The following is a 20,362-nucleotide window of genomic DNA, read 5'->3' as shown; positions in this document are numbered from 1 at the left end:
CATTGTATTGTCAAACTGTTATTCTCTCTCTCAAAAGAAAAACACACACTCCAGTAAAAAAAAAAAAAAAAAACACCCTCCTATTGCTACTTTGCTGATGCACTGGGTCAGAACAGAAAAAAATAATGGAAGCCATTCCAGAAATACTAATTTAGAAATCATCCTGCAGCTGCAGTCGCTTCAAAACTCAATAACCTGTTCGCTAACCTTAAACTGACCTCTGCACCACATTTTATTTAAATCTGTTCATAGTTTTTTGAGATAACCTCTAAACAAGAGCCTGATGATCACATAACCTGTTTGATGGAGGTAATAATTACAACTTGCAAACTTTAACACTCAAAAAAATAAAATAACACTGTGAACGTACCAAAAGATCCAACCAGCACTCAAAGAACACACAAAGAAAAAAAGGAAAATCCTGCAAATGTTCAGCAGTTCTCAAAATAAAACTGAATCCACAAAACAAAAGTGCATCTGCACGCACGCATCATCATCCAGGAAAATTCAAACAGCAGCGAGCAGGTGTAAGAGCAGCGAGGAGGAGAAAAGAGGAGGAAGGAGGGTGGAGAAGTGGCCGAGGAGGAAGCTGACGTACTTGTGCTGGAGAAATGTCCACTCCCCAGGGAAGTCGGTCCGTTCTTTCCGCTGCTAACAGGAGGGGAAAACATCTACAAGACAAACAGAGCGCACATTACCTCCGACAGCAGCACCGCCGCGAACAACATTTCTGCTCAGACATCCAAGAGCTTCATTCCAAAACAAAACCTCCAACCCAGCTTCAAACGGGAAAGTTCGTTTGCTTCAATTTGGCGTTTTTCTGTTTTTTTTTCCCTGTGTGTGTTTTTTTTTTTTTTTTCTTACTATTTTGGAAGGAAACGCTTTCATTAAAAGTGTTTTGTTTTTTCAGCAAGAAAACAATGGGAATGTTCAGAATCACAGAACATCTGAGCTCAGATATGAAGAGTTCATTTTCCAAAACATACTCCAGTCCAGGTGTCAAGGTTGAAACCAGATTCACAAGTACTGCTACAATAACGAATCCGATCTGACCACATGGACGTGCCAAAAACTGTCTGCAGCTGCTCCAACATAAATTCCTGCTGTTTTTCCTCTTAAGTGTGATGAAACGTTTTGGGTTTTAAGGCTTTTGTGAGACAAATGAAGACGTGTAACCTACAATTCTGTGAACATTTGTTATTTTTTAAAGAACAGGTCATCATCAAAAAGTTCTCGTCTCAAACAGCCAATTTGGACCAAGAGGTACTAGAAGGTCTGCTGATGGATCCAGTTCCATTTACGCTCACCACCTGACAGATAAGGGCAGGACTATGTAATCAAATCACACTCCTGACTTTGTACTTGTTTGAAATAAACTTAAAAACTGGTGGCAAAATTGTGACTTAATTTTGGTTAGATGGTCACTGGGCCAATGAAGAGACGAACATATTTCAAGGTTTATCATAATCTGCCTCCAAACAACCCTCATTATCTCCTCCATCAGGTTCTTTTACTCCTTGGCTGTTTTTCATATTCTTGCTTTATGACATCACAAAGTTCTGATAGAGATAAAAGTCAGACTTTCAGAGTGTACTAGTTTGAGTTTGCTTTTTGTAAACTTTAGGGGAAAATTGCAAATGTTTGTGCCCCAAGAGTAGAGCCATCCAGAACCAATGTCCCCGTTGGATCCTGTAAGTCTACATGGAGACCAGATTCTACAACTGCATCTCAAGCCAACTGCATTTGTGACCAAAGAACTTCGAATAATTCTGGCAGGTGAAAACAGTGTATGCTGATTTGGGATGAGAGTACAGTGCCTAACAACACATTGTGGTGCCAAAGTTGTGATGTATGCGGTTTAGTTTGAAGTTAGGACGAAGATTATGGTTAAGTAAAGTTTAATAGACATTTGAAGCATCAAGTGTATTTTCCCACCTTGCAAACAGTGTTGACCAAATGGTCTAACGTTACTACATCGGTATCTTGGAACCAGACCAGAATCTTATAATCGTATCACAATACAAAACATAAGTGAATCGATTTCAGAAAGTCTTTCTTCTTCTAAGCTGTTCTTGGTTGACGGAAGAAGGAATGTCAACTCAAAACATGAGGTAGGAATGATTCCTTCCCCGTTCAATATCACAATGAGAACTTGGCCTGTTTTCAGCCGGACGATAAATGTAGTCACCTTTTGCACATCAAACATTCCACATGTGCAATTTTAACCTGGAGCCCCGTAGAAGTAAATCTTGTCAAGGCCAAGATGGCTCAACGGGCTGATGCATATCTCCAATTTCTGTAGAGCGAAGTGGGGGAGAGTCTGCGATTTCCCCTGGATGGGGCGTGAGTCCATTGCACATTACTCCCCAACCAAGGCCAGTCTCATTTGCAACTGAGTGGACTGGGAAAATGCAGATATCCTGTCTTGTCCAAGGACACAGACAGATACAAAGCAGGGCAAAAACTCTGCTCAGTCCTGGTCATTAAATCACCAGTGAGAAAATGACTGAAGACACTTGCAAAAGAGCTTGACAGTATTGCACATAGCTCTGAGTAACTGGTCATTATGTATTCATCCTGCAGAAGGGAGAGGAGTTATACAGTCTGGTTGCCACAGGTACACAGTAAAATCACCAGTGTTAGATTAACACTGGCAGTGTTACTGGTGATTTTACCATGTAGGAAGGGACCTCACTAAGAATGCTCAGGTCCACGAAGAGTACACCGAACCAATGCAGCGATTTTACATTGTGAAATCGACAAACGATTAAGGAAGGAAAAGAACAATCAGATGCACCAAACACTGACGCTTCCCAAGAGCTATAGGTCCATAATTCTTTTATGGCTACTCCTGTGAGTCACAGCAGACATATTGCTTGATTTGGCAGGAGTTTTCCAATGGATGGCCCTTCCTGATCCACGACAGATTGGGAATAAGTGGGACTGAACCCAAAACCTTACTGTTAGACAAGAGTATTAACCACTATGAGCTCCAAAATTAGATATTACTCAAAGACAAAGTCCAAGCAGGAAAATGTCAAACTGCCTGATTTTTAAGTATCTTCAGGGGAATTCCCATATTTGTCCAAATTTTGGGAGCTTTAGGGTAATAACGTTCAATCCTGCTGGTGGACATGTGCATATGTGTGCACGGCCTCTTCTTCCAGCAGGACGCCAACAACTCAATCGGAACAAATGAGTCCAACCACAACCACATAAAAACAAGAAGTGACCAACCTGATGCATTTAATGAGAAGAGCAACAGCTGATATAGTTATTGATCAGTTTCTGATATTTGAGATCAATACAGCTGATTTCAATCCAAACAAATGTGTTTAATTTGAGTATCAGTGGATAGTATTGTGGCTAATTTCAAAGTGGATTTGAAACCAAAAATTCTGTCGCAAACATATACAAAGTAGAGCCTGACCAACAGGGACTTTTTGGCAGTTGGCCAAAAGGATACTGACATTACAGAGTAAATAAAATGAATAATTAAATATATATATATATATATATATATATATATATATATATATATATATATATATATATATAGTATGTCCCTTCGGCTGCTCCCTTGTTTGCACTCAGGGTCGCCACAGCAAATCCAAGGTGGATCTGCATGTTGAACTGGCACAGGATTTACGCCAGATGCCTTTCCTGACGCAACTCCATATTACATGGAGAAATGTGGCAGGGGTTGGATTTGAACCCGAAACCTTCTGCACTGAAACCAAGCGCATTAACCACTTGTCCACCACTCCTGCATGCATATATATATATATATATATATATATATATATATATATATATATTAGACAAAAAAAATGTATTGGAACAGGGAGACAACTAAGAGTGTCAGGAAGGTAGATCTCGAGAACCGAACTTGGGCACCCCTGTTTTACAGTTTAAACATGAACTTTATCATAAAGAGCTGTAAATATAATCAACAACTAACCAACATACATCACTCTGCCTTCACTCGGATTAGCAGTCACTGTGTTACATTGCTTAGTATTTGCATAAAATATACTTCCTGTCTATTATGGCCCCGCCTAGCTGGCAGCATAGCTACCACTTATCTCGTGTTGCTCTAAAATGCCCACTCTGATTTAAAATGAATGACAACTGTTCACTTTGCATCTGCCTCTTGTAGTCAATGTGACCAAGGGATGATAGGGTCCAAGCCATACTTGACAATGTTGCAAACAATTCTGCTGCAGAAACTGTGTAATGACATAGTTTTATTTTTTTTAATTTGGTGTAAAGAGTGCTTACTTTAAGACAAAGACTGAATTAGGTTTTTCAAATGATCCAGATTCAGGAATTCTCGAGTACAGTGTCAATGATGAAGGATACAAAACTTATGTGTCGCACCAGTCTTTGTCCACGTCATGTGACCCAGATCCGGTGGATTGTTGGCAGTACTATGTACTGAGTGCCACTCTGATTTGTCAATGTCACTTTTGGCAAATGTTGGATGGCTGGTTTTGGAATGAAACACTTCAGTTCTACTTCATATCTGACTTAAACACATGAGAAAAAACATCTGAACCAATAACCATCTACAGATCTATGAAAAGACAACACAGTGGACTGGATTAGCATCACATCTACACTCTGCTTTACTGTATGACCCGATTGATGACATCACCGCGTGGCTCTGACGGGGAAAACAAAACGGTTTCATGATTTGGCTTTAGAGGGAAACTCTCCTTTAAATTCTTCATTTAGACAATAAATCTGATTTAACGGGTCTATCGAATCCTCGAAGAAATAACTGATTTTACAGATAAATGAGACTGATGAGAAATCATGAATTAATATTAAAGATGCCCTTTCCCTGAATGTTGAGTAAATTAATGCAGTCATGACTGACATTTTTTAAAAACTGTAGAATCTATAAAAATCCAGAAATCTCTCGCACGACTCAGCAGCACATCTGAGTCTCTCGATGATGCATTTTGGATGATTTTTAGACTCGACGCTGCAGGCATGCACGGTGACATTCTTGTATCTTTCTGATATGTGCATCATATTTGTGTTTTTATTCCTATGACTTCTTTGTACATCAAGTATTATTCAACCACTATAAGCACAAACACATATCTGACAATTCATTCTGTAATCACTTTTATTAAATTAAATTTCTTTGTAAGAGTCCCACTTCGACATAACATTCAATAAATTTTGCTTTTAATATTTTGTGTAATATTGAAAAATCATTTCAATCCACCTAATGTGTTGTTAGACTTTAATAAATTCATTCTGTGGTTTGGAATTTAAACTTCAAATAAAAATATCAGCATCATTTTCCAGTAACCCGTGCACGCGTGTTCACCTACAGGCCTGGGCTGTCATGTAGCGATACGTTCTACATCATTTTACCGCATAAACATTCTCACTTTGGCTTCAAATATGACTTTTGATATTTTTTTACTTTACATATATATTTTCATAAAATAACCCACCCTCATGCATGACCTCCGATTTTATGTCAATATAATCAATTCATATTTTCCCTTGTGCTTCTATTGTATCTTTTGCAATTTTTTTCCTGGGACATTACCATATCCTGTATTTTTGTTACATCACTGTAATTCCTTTAACCCGCAGCATCTTCTGTGTAATTTTATTTTATCTTGTGTTTCCTTTTTTTTTTTTGCATACTGCTGTATCTCTATATTGATCTATGTAATACTCCCAGAGAGGACCACCTCTGCTGTCATCTGTTTACATCACTAAACACAACCAGCATTTAAACAGGACATTATAGATCTTTTATATATTTTTTACATCTAATATTCTTACAAGTATAATCCAGTGTGCAGGCAGGAGCAGCTCCTTTAACAGCAGACTCCTTCCACACACACTATTTCCCGGTAATATTTAATCATCTCTGCATGACTGTATTCTGCTATTTTTTTTCTCTTTGGGCTTCTAATGTGACCTACCAGACTATTTTTGCATTTTATCTCTATAATATTCACACCATTATCTCAGAGTCTTTTGGTGCACATTTTATATGTATTTAATTTGCATTTATAGATCATAAATGTGACTTTATAGTAATTTCTGTATTTGTGCACCTTACTCATATTGTCGGACTCCTGAAAGTGTGACCGATTTTCTTTTATGGGGGAGTTTCTTTTTTTTTTTTTTTTGTCATCCTCCTCCTCTTCACAGTAAACTTACTCCCAAAGGAGGAGGAGGTGAAGGAGGGGAGGAGGAGGAGGCTCAGGGAAAACATGGCCGAGAGCGGACGCGCTATTTCCTGCCCTTAAACTTCAAAACACACATGCTTTTTGCTTTACTGAAAGCAAACAAACTGTCATAAAAACAAGTGAGGTTTTGGCTTTTGCGCGCTGCCCGTCTGCGCGTCACGCAGCTTTTACGCATCAACATCGAGCCTTCTGCATCAACTAACACACAACAGCAAAAAATATACAGTTTTCTAGAATCTATCAGGTGCAAAATGAAGGAAGAAAAAGGACTTAAAATGAGATATACTACCATGGATGTGGGGAACATTTTCAAATCGCTGTTTCGCATCTATAAGACAACAAAATTACTAATGCAGCATCACAGATTTGGCAAAAAATTAAATGGCAAAAAATCAACAACATGACTTTGTGTAAGTTAGTGCACATAAAGAGAAGTTTGGATGCTGGATCTGAAGACGCCTTGGTGGTGCTGTGGAGTGTTTTTGCTCACCGCGCTGAAATCCAGTAAGTCACTGAGCTCCTTGTCTGTTCCCAAAGCTGCCATCCGCTGCTGGTGATGCATTTTAACACAAATCACCTACAAACATAGAGCTGGACGGATGGACACAACCACACACGGACAGGAACACCCGATCCCACAGATTAATCCACTCAAACACCCTCGATCCGGATTCTAGTTTGGTGCCATCCTCAGGACGAGCTCTCAGTCCGGATTCAGGAGGTAAAGTGGCCACAAAGTGTCCGGAAACGACGGGAGGCTTTTCTCCGCCAAAGTCCGACGTGTGCGCGTTAAGACGCAGCCGCTCCGCCGCGGATCGCCGTGGCGCGCGCACGGAGGAGCAGTGTCACGCGGGGAAACCGGGTTGGGTTCGGGCTCTGCTCCTGCCTGAGCTCGGATCGGCGGCGGGTTCGCAGGCTGGAGCCCGTGTGCATGTGATCCGTGTGCTCGTGCGGCCACCTAGCTGCTGCTCCGCAAAAAACTCAAGAAAATGTGCCGCTGATTGATTGGCTGATTGGCACGCCGATTGGCTGCTTTCATTTCCATTGGACACTTAGAATTACCGAAACAAAAGTATTTTTATTTTTAACTTTGATTTTCAGTAACATTTATTTCCCATTTCCATATTTTTATTTTGCATTTTTTTTTATATATTTGTACTATTTCTTGCACCATTTTAACTGAATGAATTCTTTTGTTTTTGTGTAGTATTATTTGTTTTTCATATAGTTTGATTGTGGATCTATGCCAGCTAACAAACGATGGAGATAGTACATTTTTATTATTTTAAACTTTCTTATTGCCATAAAAAACCTCCCATCTGTCAACATGTATTTTTTAAGATTACATTTGTTTATCTCAGTCTATGGCATTGTCACTTTATGACATCACAAAGACTATCTGTAGTCTGCTTGCTATTGGCCAAGTGGCACCTTCTAGTATACTGACTGACTGACTGATTTTAGATTGATTTTGTTAAATATATGGTCATACCTCCATCCACAGATGAATGAAATCCTGTGGCCTTACCGCATCAAACAACTGACTTTGCTGGTACACTATAGGGTATTAGGACATCACAAAGCCGTTCCAAAAGAAATGAAAGGAAACCCTGCCTCACAATAATAAAGATAACAAAGAATGTCTTTCTTAAGTGAAAGATATTCTTTGACCAAAATTTCAATGAAATCTGCCCATTACTTTTGAGATATGTTGTCCAAATCCAACAGGCACACAGTAATCCCAAACGCTGCCCTCCTCTTTGGTTGGTGGCTACAGTAGACTTCAAAATTCCCAAAACATCCACACGATCATGTTTTCATCATCAAGTGTATGATGACAATGACTTTTGAGGGTCTTCTGGAGACATTTTAAATAATAAAGCTGTCACGGTGATACCCAAAAATAAAGTCCTCATCAACATGGTAACAAAATGTCAAAAACATCAATATTTGGACGAGATGATAAACTCAAACTCGTGACCTTGGGCATGAGAGACAGACATTCTAAGGAGGTTAATATCCAAGTTCTCAGTCTCTAGCTCTAGAAGATCTTCTGGTGTGGGGATGAAGGTGTAGTCACTGCACAGCACTGGCTGTCTACCATTACATGTGTACTAAAATCTAAATTACAGAGTGGACACTGACTCTCTGATGTTCATCAATCTCCATGAAATGATTTGGATCAAAAGACCTACCTGGATCCTATAACCTGGTTCCTGCCAAACGGAATCACTCTCAAGCAGTCTAGATAGCAAAAAACACCTGGTCCAGAATAAATGGGCCCAGGCTGGCATCTTTTGACAATGATGGGTAATTCTGGCACACATCCAGATGTGGTATTTGGACCAGAATTTGGCCACACTCTGGAATGGATCAGGAGTTTTCTGCAGCAAACTGGGCCAAAGCTGGTCCATATCTTCACTGACTGTTCTGAAAGACCTGGGTCATGTCTGAAATGGATCAGATCCAGCCCAAAGTCCACGATTCTGTGAAAAAAGGATCAGCAGCCCCAAAGTTCTGGCTTCCATGCATGGTTCTGTGAACTCCACCAACCAGCAGAGGTGGATGGAGGTCATGTGATCAGATTTTCAATAAGTGTGGAGATATTTAGAGAGAGGAGTATGATACATTATTGTGGGGATCTGGATCAGCATCCATTTATTTCTTTTTATCTCTTTCTTTAGCATGAACCCAGTTTATAAGGAGGTGATGGTCTAGTGGTTAAGTGTTAGGCTTGAGACCAGAGGATCCCCAGTTCAAACCCCAGCCAGACCAGACAATCACCAATGACCCTTGAGGAAGGTCCTTAATCCCCATGTTGCTCCCATTGTGCAGTGAGTGCCTTGCATGACAGAATCCTGTAACCCAGTCTCACAAGTTTTGTCATGAAATGAGTCAAATTTTCATGACAGGTTTTTTTTAATCTTACTATTACTAACCTTAGTCCTCCCCCTAACAATAACCATAACCTAACCCTAACCAACCCCCTCCCCCCCAGACCTCCCCCCTGCATCACTGTTAATTTCATGCAAATGTGTGGTCCCATTACAAAAATTTGGAACTCTCGTGACAATGTCACGAACCAATAGATTAATGTATATTTTGTGATGCTGAATCATGACATGCCATGAGATATGGTAGCAATCCTGATGTGTGTGCACTGTAAATTGTGATTTTGTCTGTTTGTTATCTTAACATATTATTCTATGTCATTAAGACACATGATTACTGAGGTTGTTATAATAACATGAAATTATTAGTTAAAAATGTCTCAACTACAAAATAAATGCTAATTTGAAAATCCAAGCCCAACTGAATTAGAAATGTAAGTCAACTTGACTTTGGGGATAAAAACGCCTGCGTCATCATGCTTTTCTTGAAATGCATTGTGGGAATGCAGCTGCGGGCGGGTGAACATGTGCTCCTTTCCTCCCTTCCTCCATTTTGGACGCAAGTTGGAGGGCATCGTCGACCGCATGTTTCTTCGGAGGTAAAAATTTCACTCGGTGAAATTAATCGATTTCATTTAAGAGTGTGTGTGTGTGTGTGTGTGTGTGTGTGTGTGTGTGTGTGTGTGTGTGTGTGTGTGTGGGCAAATTCAAATCACAACCAAGCATGTCAATCAATTAATAAATCCAAGTCTCAAGTTAACTGACACAAAAGGTTTACACAACTTACAGTTTTAATTAAAATGAAACAGATTTGCTAGTTCAGACAACTACCCTAAATAGTTAAATCAACTGACAAATCCAAGTCAACTTAACTGAAACAAAAGGTTTATAAAACTGACCATTTCAGATTCAAACAACTACCTGAATGAGTTAAATCAATTATGAAAGATAAATCAACCCAAACTAACGCAGGTGTTTACCCAACAAGGAATCTCTAACCTAGATAACAACTTATTTTCTTTCACTTAACTTGAAATTTTAAGGCAGCCCTTTCACTCGTATTTTTAAGTTGAAACGACACGTTAGATTTTACAGTGTGGGTGAATGTGAGGCATCATAGTAAAGTGCTTTGAGCTTCTCATTCAGATGGAAAAGTGCTATTTCCAGTCCATTGCAAGTGCAGTCCATTTACCAATTTTATGACATCACAGAGATATTCTGCTGATCGGCTGAATTCTGACAACCGTGATATCTATGTTGGCACTGGAGGGTTTTTCCTCTTTCTCTCTAGTTTATACTTGTAATAATTAGAGTAGATTGTGCGTTAAAATGAGTGCGGTGCTTATGAGATCACCTGATTGCAGGTCAGGTCTCCACTTTAACCACAACAGGACCAAAGCACTCAGCTCTGGAAACACTTTCCAGCACTTTTTCCCCCCTCTTGCCTGCAGCCTGCAGGGAGAAAATGACTGGCCTATTTCTGAAAATTACACCCTGCACGTAATGCAAAAGCAGAAACACACAGGTGCAGCTACAACATAAAGGCGTATTTGTTGCTGTGGAAAGCCTGTTTGCCGTCCACGGACCTTCAAAACCCAGATTCGATGTGAGAGTGTTGACTGAAAGCTCAGATCCATGCTCGCTTCCTGCCAAATAAACACTTTATTTTTTTTATTTTTTATTTTTTTTGAAGTGAGAGCATGTTGAACCCACTCTCATCCCAACATGAAACATTAAAAGCGACGGACCCGAGCCGGCTCAGACACACAGGAAGAACTGTGCTTTAAAGGTGAGCAGAAAAACCTGTGAAACTTTCACCAACATCACTGTGTAAATCCAGAACTCAACATTCAGCTGTTTACCACAAATTATTATCACTGAAACCCAATAATCAGTCTTAATGTTCAGAGAGTCAGCTTTAATTTGAAGGTGCTAGAGCATGGTGCAGAAATGACATCGTCACAGTTTGCATTCTAAGCAAAACATCCAGCTCACACATTCTCACATTTTTAGTACAGTGGCATGAAAATATTTGGATTTTTACACATTTAAATTTTGTTATACCATTAAAAAAATCAGTCTTATCTTATTCTGTAATTATTCTGTAATTCTGCCCTTTAACATCACAGTGAAATTAAATATGTGTGACATTTTAAAAATTTATAAATGTTTATCAAAACCAAACTATTAGAATGCAAAGGTGTGGACACTTTTTAGTTTAAAACAGATGTAACTCCGCCTTTCACACAAAGCGCGCTGGGATAGGCTCAAGCCCTCCATGACCATCAATGGGAATAAGCAGGTTCAGAAAATGAATGAATAAATGAAGGTCAGGGGATGTTATGTATATACAGCCCCTCTCACACAGAGAGTGTGTTTGTGGCGTTTATAGAGTCGCGTGTAGCACTCGATATTTCACTCGCCATTACCCGCCACAAACACATCACACAACACCGCACAGTTGATGGCACTCGCCAGGCACTGGAGAGTGTTTTGATCATGTTCAAAACACTTGACACTCAATTCACTCATAATGCAGTCACCACTTACACGCTTCCACTAACACGCCACACACGTGTCATTTGTGTGACGGGCTGAAAACCACCACATCCATGAAAGGGGGGCAACAAAGTTGATAAAACACTAGCCAGGATGCAGCAGATGACGCCTACCTGAAGTACTTCCAGTTTTACACGCTACATTAAACACCACTGAACGCTGTGCGTACTCCTCGCCACTATAGGCGAGCGCTGGCAAGTCTAGCACGCCAGCAGGTCTCAAAAAACCTAGTGAAAAGAGTGAGAGAAGCCACCAAGAGAGCCAGACTACTATGAAGGCGTCTCAGAGTTCTGTGGCTAAGATTAGAGGAGCTGTGCAGCGTGGAACATGTGCCCATTGCTTCTCCAGCCACAGCTGCATAGTGGAGTGGATTAGAGAAGGATTTTCTTGAAAAGATGATGTTTTTTGGGTAAATGTGGGAAACTCCAGCTGAGGTTTGATCTGTTTTGCTGTTAAGAAGTACTAAGTCTCCTGTTAACCCGTCAGCAGATTAAAGGAACTAATGGAGATAAACTAATAATAAAGGCCGTAATATTATCATGTTTTGTTTGTTTTTTTTTACTTGACACTGTTACGCTGGATTTGCTTGGAGCACAACTTTCAGGGCGCAAAAGTAACTGGACAGTTGGTTGCTCAGCTCCCAGGTGCAACTGCCTCAAAATACCACTGAAAATCAGCAGAGAAAAGACACAGAATGATTTCAAAAGGAAGGAAAGAAGGAAGGAAGGCAGGAAGGAAGGAAAGAAAAGGTATTAATCTGTTAAACTGACTGATTTCATTCTCTGAAGATTATCAGCAGCTTTTATCATCTCTCAGAGATCATGAAGAGTATTTTTTCACGTGTCGTGTCATCCTGTGAACTCAAACTGTCTGATTTTCTGTTGTTATCTGCATGAGAACACAGCAGGCGGGTTACATAACAAACAAAATATCATGGTTTAGTCTGAGTGTTTTAACCTTGAACAGGGAACGCAACACAATCTGACCCAGAACACGTTCTTCATGTCTGTCACATCTGGGTCAAAACAGGAGTGCAAACATCATCCTCCATAATGTATTACATAATGAGCCGGCACCACAAACCCAGCCTAGTATTATTATTATTATTATTGTTATTATTATTATTATCATTATTATTATTATTATTATTGTTTGCAGTGCATCCAGAAAGTATTCACCGGTCTTCACTTTTTCCACATTTGTTATGTTACAGCCTCTTTCCAAAATAGATGAAATTCATTTTTCCCTCAAAATTCTACACACAATACCCCATAATGACGATGTGAAAAAACTTTTCTCTTTTTTTCTTTGTTTTTAGATTTTTGCAAATTTATTAAAAAAAAAAAGAAATCACCACGAAGTTCAAAATTGAGCTCAGGTGCATCCTGTGTCCACTGATCATCTTTGAGATGTTTCTACTGCTCAATCAGAGTCCACCTGGGGTAGATTCAGTTGATTGGACATGATTTGGAAAGGCACACATCTGTCTACATATAAGGTCCCACAGTTGACAGTGCATGTCAGAGCACAAACAAAGCACAAAGTCAAAGGAATTGTCTGTAGACCTCCGAGACAGGATTGTCTTGAGGCAAAAATCTGGGGAGGGTACAGAAACATTTATGCTGCTTTGAAGGTCCCAATGAGCACAGTGGCCTCCATCATCCATAAATGGAAAAAGTTGAGATCCACCAGGACTCTTCCTAGAACTGGCTGTCTATCTAAACTGAGTGAACAGAGGAGAAAGACTTTAGTCAGGGAGGTGACCAAGAACCCTATGGTCACTCAGTCAGAGCTCCTGGAATTCCTCTGTGGAGAGAGGAGAACCTTCCAGAAGGACAACCATCCTTGCAGCAACTCACCAATCAGGCCTGTATGGTAGAGTGGCCAGATGGAAGCCACTCCTTAGTAAAAGGCAGATGGCAGCCCACCTGGAGTTTGCCTGAAGGACTCTCAGACCATGAGAAGCAAAATTCTCTGGTCTGATGAGACAAAGATTGAACTCTTTGGATTGAATGCCAGGTGTCATGTTTGGAGAAAACCAGGCACCATCTCTACAGTGAAGCATGGTAGTGGCAGCATCATGCTGTGGGGATGTTTTTCACTGGCAGGAACTGGGGAACTAGTCAGGATTGAGGGAAAGATGAATGCAGCAACGTACAGAGACATCCTGGATGAAAACCTGCTCAGACTGGTCCCACGGTTCAACTGTCAGCAGGACAATGACCCTAAGCACACAGCCAAGATATCAAAGGAGTGGCTTCAGGACAAATCTGTGCATGCCCTTGAGTGGCCCAGCCAGAGCCTAGACCTGAATCCCATTGAACGTCTCTGGAGAGACCTGAAAATGGCTTTGCACCGACACTCTGCATCCAACTGATTGTGCTTGAAAGGTGCTGCAAAGAGGAATGGACAAAATTGTCCAAAGATAGGTGCACCAAGCTTGTGGCATCATATTTAAGAAAACTTGAGGCAGTAATTGCTGCAAAAGGTGCATCAACAAAGTACTGAGCAAAGGGTGTGAATACTTACGTATATGTGAGCTCTTAGTTTTTTATTTTGAATAAATGTGCAAAAATTAAAAATAAAACATTTTTCATGTTGTCATTATGGGGCCTTGTGAGTAGAATTTCGAGTGAAAAAAATTAATTTAGTCTATTTTTAAATAAGGCTGTAACATAACTTGTGGAATAAGTGAAGTGCTGTGACTACTTTCCGGATGCACTGAAACATTGAAGTGAATCCAGTGGGGCTGAGAAAAGTCAGGAAAACTCGTCATCATTCCATTTCTCTGCTTTGGAAAACAGTTGCAGGTAACAACACGTGTGCTGTTTTAATATTTTGGACCCAAAAGTTGAAATGGATGCGGTGGCCCTTTTAAAGGCTGACACGATGGTGGTCGAATTGCCGCAGTGACTCACTGGAAGGAATTAACAGCATAAACATATATTCTAAAAAACACAAAAACAGTCCTACAGGCAGCTCCTCTGCAGAGCTGCATATGCACATCATATGCAGTTCTGCAGACAGCTTCTCTGCTGTCTGCATCCATGCACATGTATGCACACAAGCATGTGCATAAATGAATGTGTGCACACACATGCACATGTTACTTCATACACACACATGAACACACACGCCTGAATATTTATTCGTCCCGAAAGGTAGATTGCAACTGTTTTGTTGTTGTTGTTTTTTTACTTGAAGTCCTAAAAATAATTTTGTTTGGCAGCACTATAATTTTATTCATCAGCATTTAGATAAGGGATTCAGAATATGTCATTGCCAATATGATCAAAATTGATGCTGTCTGGAAAGAATTTACAATTTCAACCCCCGAGGTGGAGAAATTCAAGGGATCCGATGCTATGACCAATATTTGGTAGATTTGGAAGTAATTTACAAGAAATCTTATGGATGTTAACATACAATGGGTCATGGGTAATCTCAAAATCTCACACATGCACATACACGCTTCTTCCTGTAGTTAGTCTGCATGACGGTAATGAAGTAAAAGATAATATTCAGTATGAAATTTCCTACCAAATATGTCCTCTTCATTAAAATGAGCTGTAATTTTGCAACATGTTACAAAAATAAACCCACATTATAATGCTTAGATTTTGGTAGAAACAATTTTTTTTTTCAGTTTTGGTCAATTTGAAAGGCCTCATATCTTTATGATGACTCTCACTCACATAATAATGAATTCCCAAACACCACAACTACACAACTTAACTACAGCACTAACCACATCTAAACCTCATTATACAACCCCTGGCAAAAATTATGGAATCACTGGCCTCGGAGGATGTTCATTCAGTTGTTTAATTTTGTAGAAAAAAAAGCAGATCACAGACATGACACAAAACTAAAGTCATTTCAAATGGCAACTTTCTGGCTTTAAGAAACACTATAAGAAATCAGGAAAAAAAAATTGTGGCAGTCAGTAACGGTTACCTTTTTAGACCAAGCAGAGGGAAAAAAATATGGACTCACTCAATTCTGAGGAAAAAATTATGGAATCACCCTGTAAATTTTCATCCCCAAAACTAACACCTGCATCAAATCAGATCTGCTCGTTAGTCTGCATCTAAAAAGGAGTGATCACACCTTGGAGAGCTGTTGCACCAAGTGGACTGACATGAATCATGGCTCTAACACGAGAGATGTCAATTGAAACAAAGGAGAGGATTATCAACCTCTTAAAAGAGGGTAAATCATCATGCAATGTTGCAAAAGATGTTGGTTGTTCAGTCAGCTGTGTCTAAACTCTGGACCAAATACAAACAACATGGGAAGGTTGTTAAAGGCAAACATACTGGTAGACCAAGGAAGACATCAAAGCGTCAAGACAGAAAACTTAAAGCAATATGTCTCAAAAATTGAAAATGCACAACAAAACAAATGAGGAACGAATGGGAGGAAACTGGAGTCAACGTCTGTGACCGAACTGTACGAAACCGCCTAACGGAAATGGGATTTACATACAGAAAAGCTAAACGAAAGCCATCATTAACACCTAAACAGAAAAAAACAAGGTTACAATGGGCTAAGGAAAAGCAATCGTGGACTGTGGATGACTGGATGAAAAGTCATATTCAGTGATGAATCTCGAATCTGCATTGGGCAAGGTGATGATGCTGGAACTTTTGTTTGGTGCCGTTCCAATGAGATTTATAAAGATGACTGCCTGAAGAGAACATGTAAATTTCCACAGTCATTGATGATATGGGGCTGCATGTCAGGTAAAGGCACTGGGGAGATGGCTGTCATTACATCATCAATAAATGCACAAGTTTACGTTGATATTTTGGACACTTTTCTTATCCCATCAATTGAAAGGATGCTTGGGGATGATGAAATCATTTCTCAAGATGATAATGCATCTTGCCATAGAGCAAAAACTGTGAAAACATTCCTTGCAAAAAGACACATAGGGTCAATGTCATGGCCTGCAAATAGTCCGGATTTTAATCCAATTGAAAATCTTTGGTGGAAGTTGAAGAAAATGGTCCATGACAAGGCTCCAACCTGCAAAGCTTATCTGGCAACAGCAATCAGAGAAAGTTGGAGCCAGATTGATGAAGAGTACTGTTTGTCACTCATTAAGTCCATGCCTCAGAGACTGCAAGCTGTTATAAAAGCCAGAGGTGGTGCAACAAAATACTAGTGATGTGTTGGAGCGTTCTTTTGTTTTTCATGATTCCATAATTTTTTCCTCAGAATTGAGTGATTCCATATTGTTTTCCTCTACTTGGTCTAAAAAAGTAACCGTTACTGACTGCCACAATTTTTTTTCCTGATTTCTTATAGTGTATCTTAAAGCCAGAAAGTTGCCATTTGAAATGACTTTAGTTTTGTGTCATGTCTGTGATCTGCTTTTTTTCTACAAAATTAAACAACTGAATGAACATCCTCTGAGGCCGGTGATTCCATAATTTTTCCCAGGGGTTGTAAGAGGGTTGTAGCCCTCAAACGGCACTTTAATGGACTCTGGAAAAAAAAACAAGGGTCAAACGTCCACTTGAGTGGTATAAAGTCGAAGCGGTCCCCACACAGAGTGTAAACACATACATGCACACACACAAGCCCCTCTGTGGTCACTCAGTGTGTTTTTGCCAAACACCTGTGTAATCGTACAGCTGTGGAGAATGCTGGGAAAAGACGGGGGAACTATACACCACACGGCTAATACGCTTTGATTCCACTCGGATCGCTGAGTGTGTGTTTGTCCCTGGTATCAACATTCCGGAACATTCCTCCTCCTCCTCCTTCCAGCTGAACTCATTGAGCGGCCTTCAGCCTCTGCCACAGAGGAAGAACACTGACATTTATCTTCATATTAAACAGAAGCATTTTTTTTTCATCTTTTGTTACGTTCGCTTAGAGCTGTGCCGGAACATACTTTTGTTGGGTGTTTTGTGGTTATTACTTTAAAGTTAAATATGTACTGTATTTCCTTGATTAAACACCTGACCTGAAATACGGGCCTGGCTCATTTAATTGCCGGGTCAAAACTCAGCCGGAAAAAATAATGCTTGCCTTAGGGTCTTCTCCTTTCTCTGCCCCTGACCAAGGCAGTGTCTCTACATCTGGAGTTGGTCCCCGGGCACCAGACTGAGGCTGCCCACTGCTCTTAGTGGTTGGATTGTGTTTAACTGTAATTAGAATGTGTCATTAACAATGAGCCAGCACTGACTGACCAACAAGGAAGTGCTTACGTAATGCAGGTGAAATAGGCTACAGGTGGGTTAGGGTTAGGGTTGACATAACTGAACAGACAAACCCAGTGTAAGAATAATCATGGCAATAGAAGGACAATAGGACAGAAGGAAAATAAATTACAATAACTGAAGAAGAACAGAAATCACAAAACATAGAACTCAGGAGTGATAAAGTGCAAGAGTGAAAAACAACATTAAGTAAGCGAACAGAACACAAAGACTAATGAAAACTCAAAGAAGTGAAGGAGTGCAAATGGAAAACAGCAATGTGAAAATGTGAAGAAGTGCAAAGGAAAACACTACAGACAGATGAGGGTGCAGGGGTGGAACATGAGGGAACACGGACATGAACAAAGAAACCTCTACAGAGAATGAACACATACACAAAATACTAATACTTAAAGAAATCAACAACAACTGAATGCATATGGAACCTAAAACCCCAAGAGCCATTAGGTAAAATGAAAACCCACGGATATGACCAAACCAAAAACCATGGCCAAACAGGCCACCGGCAGACCCCCAACAGTACCCCTCCCCCCAAGTTCCGGCTCCAACGGCGCTAAACAACCCACCCCCAAAACAGAACGAGGAAACACAGAAAGGACCAGAACAGAAAAGAAAAACAAAAACCCAAAGACTGACACCAACAAAACACCCGGAACACACAGAAAACCCTACCAGGGTGGGAGGGAGGGGGCCGGAAGGCGATAACCGCCGTGACCCAACCCAGGAGAAACAAAATGACAACCACTAGACAAAAAATTGCAAAAGTCACGGCCTAATTGCCAGCGGAACCCAAGATAAACTGTCCATGGCTGGTGTTGTGACCAGTCCACGCCAATAGTCGAAGCCAGAAGCCAACTGGGCAGACGTCCAATGTCCCGAACTGTGTCTGGTGGACAACCCCACGGCTGCAAGAAGGTACGTATCTGGTCCCGGGGATTCCCAGGTGGCCAGCAAGAAACCACAGCCAAGCCAGGTGGATGATCGTGTGACTCTCCAGGGGCCACAGTGGAGACTAGACGAGGACCGTGTGACTGTTCAGTGTCCACGGTGGTGATGAGGTGAAGTCTGTGTGAGCATTCGCGGGTCCAAATGGCAGCCTCCTGCTCAAGCGTGTGTGCTGACAGACAATATTCTGGTCAGGAAGTACAGTTCTTACACACTTGAGACAAAGCTGTAAGCTGTTGGGTTTCCCAAAAAGAACAGCATATTGTCATTAAATGAAACAAAGGAAGCAGAACTTAGCAGATCTATTTCTTCAGCTTTGAAAAAAAATTGCCATAACATATTACAAGTGAGCCGTCCCGCACATTGAACTCACGATTCAGCTTACTTGCGGTCAAGTTGTGAAGCCCGAAAATTTAGACTATTGTATAAAAGTCAATTCTGATTTGACCATTTTTGTGAGGAATCTTGTGTAGACATTTGTGGGGATGATTTTGGACGATGATTTTTCGCATCTGGAGTGGGTTCAGGATCGTCTTCTTCCTCCTCCCGCTGCTGCAGGTCAGCGATGAGGGTGGACGATTCTGCTCGGACATTTCCTGATGATTCAAAGCTTTTGAATGTAACTCTTTCGAGGCCTTACTGCGGTAAGGACTGGGCTGGAATTTATACACGCCATGTGTGGTGGTACGTTTCTAAATTCTGGCCAATCGCAACAGTAAGGATCTAAAGAGTCACATCCAAACTCTTCGAGTCATTAGGAATCATCAGCACAGATTAAGCCCTGACTGCTGACCTGCAGCAGCTGGAGGAGGAAGAAAAGATCCCAAACTCACTCTAGATGAAGACATCATCACCACCCTGGAAGGAATCCCACTTCAAGTGGTCGAAGCTATTGTAATATGGCAAGGCAAGCTGATTATAAGATAGTTGAGAACATCTAGCTAGACGTTACATGACAGATGTAAGCGGTAGTCTTTGGTTCACCACACCCAGGAATATGTGTGAAACTTAGAAATTACAGAGCAGGCAGCAAGCTGCATTCTGTTAATATTTGCCTGCCTTGAATATGAGCGTGCCTCGTTTAGGCACCGGGTTTTCCACACGGTTTGAAAAAAAAAAACACCCTGGCTATTAATCAAGGAATGTGGGTATTTTAAAAACATTTTCATGTTTATGATTAAAATTTCCTTCTGTTCTCGGACATCTCCTGTCCAAAAGACGGTGTATCAATCATCTGCAACCCATCCTAGTGTCCGCTCCAGACAGCTACAATGTTTCATCCAATCAAATGTAATCTGGAGGTCAGCTGCAGTAGTCAGTGAACTCATAGCTACTCTGAATTTCCATTTCTCACAATGCCTCAGCTTTTGCGTAAAGTGACTTGGTTTACATGGAGGAGGCTGGTCCAAAACAGCTCAGATTAGTGTGCCTAGATACAGAGAGTGGCGTTAACTCAGAACATGGTGCCATTTTGGTTCCAAATGCACTGAACTATTGAATGAACCTT

General features: G+C 40.6%; 1 protein-coding gene across 2 annotated transcripts in view; it reads right to left on the bottom strand.

Moving 5' to 3' along the window:
- LOC117529755 (transcription factor 4-like) overlaps positions 1–7,201 on the bottom strand; it is a 77,086-nt gene extending 69,885 nt beyond the window's left edge. Inside the window, exons 1-3 of one of the 2 annotated variants that reach the window (XM_034192610.1) lie at positions 6,718–7,199; positions 6,517–6,555; positions 599–671 (exon numbers count right to left, since the gene is read on the bottom strand). In XM_034192610.1, the coding sequence (XP_034048501.1) occupies positions 599–671; positions 6,517–6,555; positions 6,718–6,789 (184 nt within the window). In that variant the 5' untranslated portion in view covers positions 6,790–7,199. Of the gene's footprint in view, positions 1–598; positions 672–6,516; positions 6,556–6,717 lie in introns of both variants that reach the window. The other variant, XM_034192611.1, reaches the window with a different exon arrangement.
- Positions 7,202–20,362: the final 13,161 nt, after the last annotated feature.

Source organism: Thalassophryne amazonica, chromosome 17, assembly GCF_902500255.1.
Source record: "Thalassophryne amazonica chromosome 17, fThaAma1.1, whole genome shotgun sequence".
Taxonomy (NCBI): domain Eukaryota; kingdom Metazoa; phylum Chordata; class Actinopteri; order Batrachoidiformes; family Batrachoididae; genus Thalassophryne; species Thalassophryne amazonica.
Note: the sequence above shows the minus strand (reverse complement) of the source record. Positions and strands in the feature narration are given on the sequence as shown.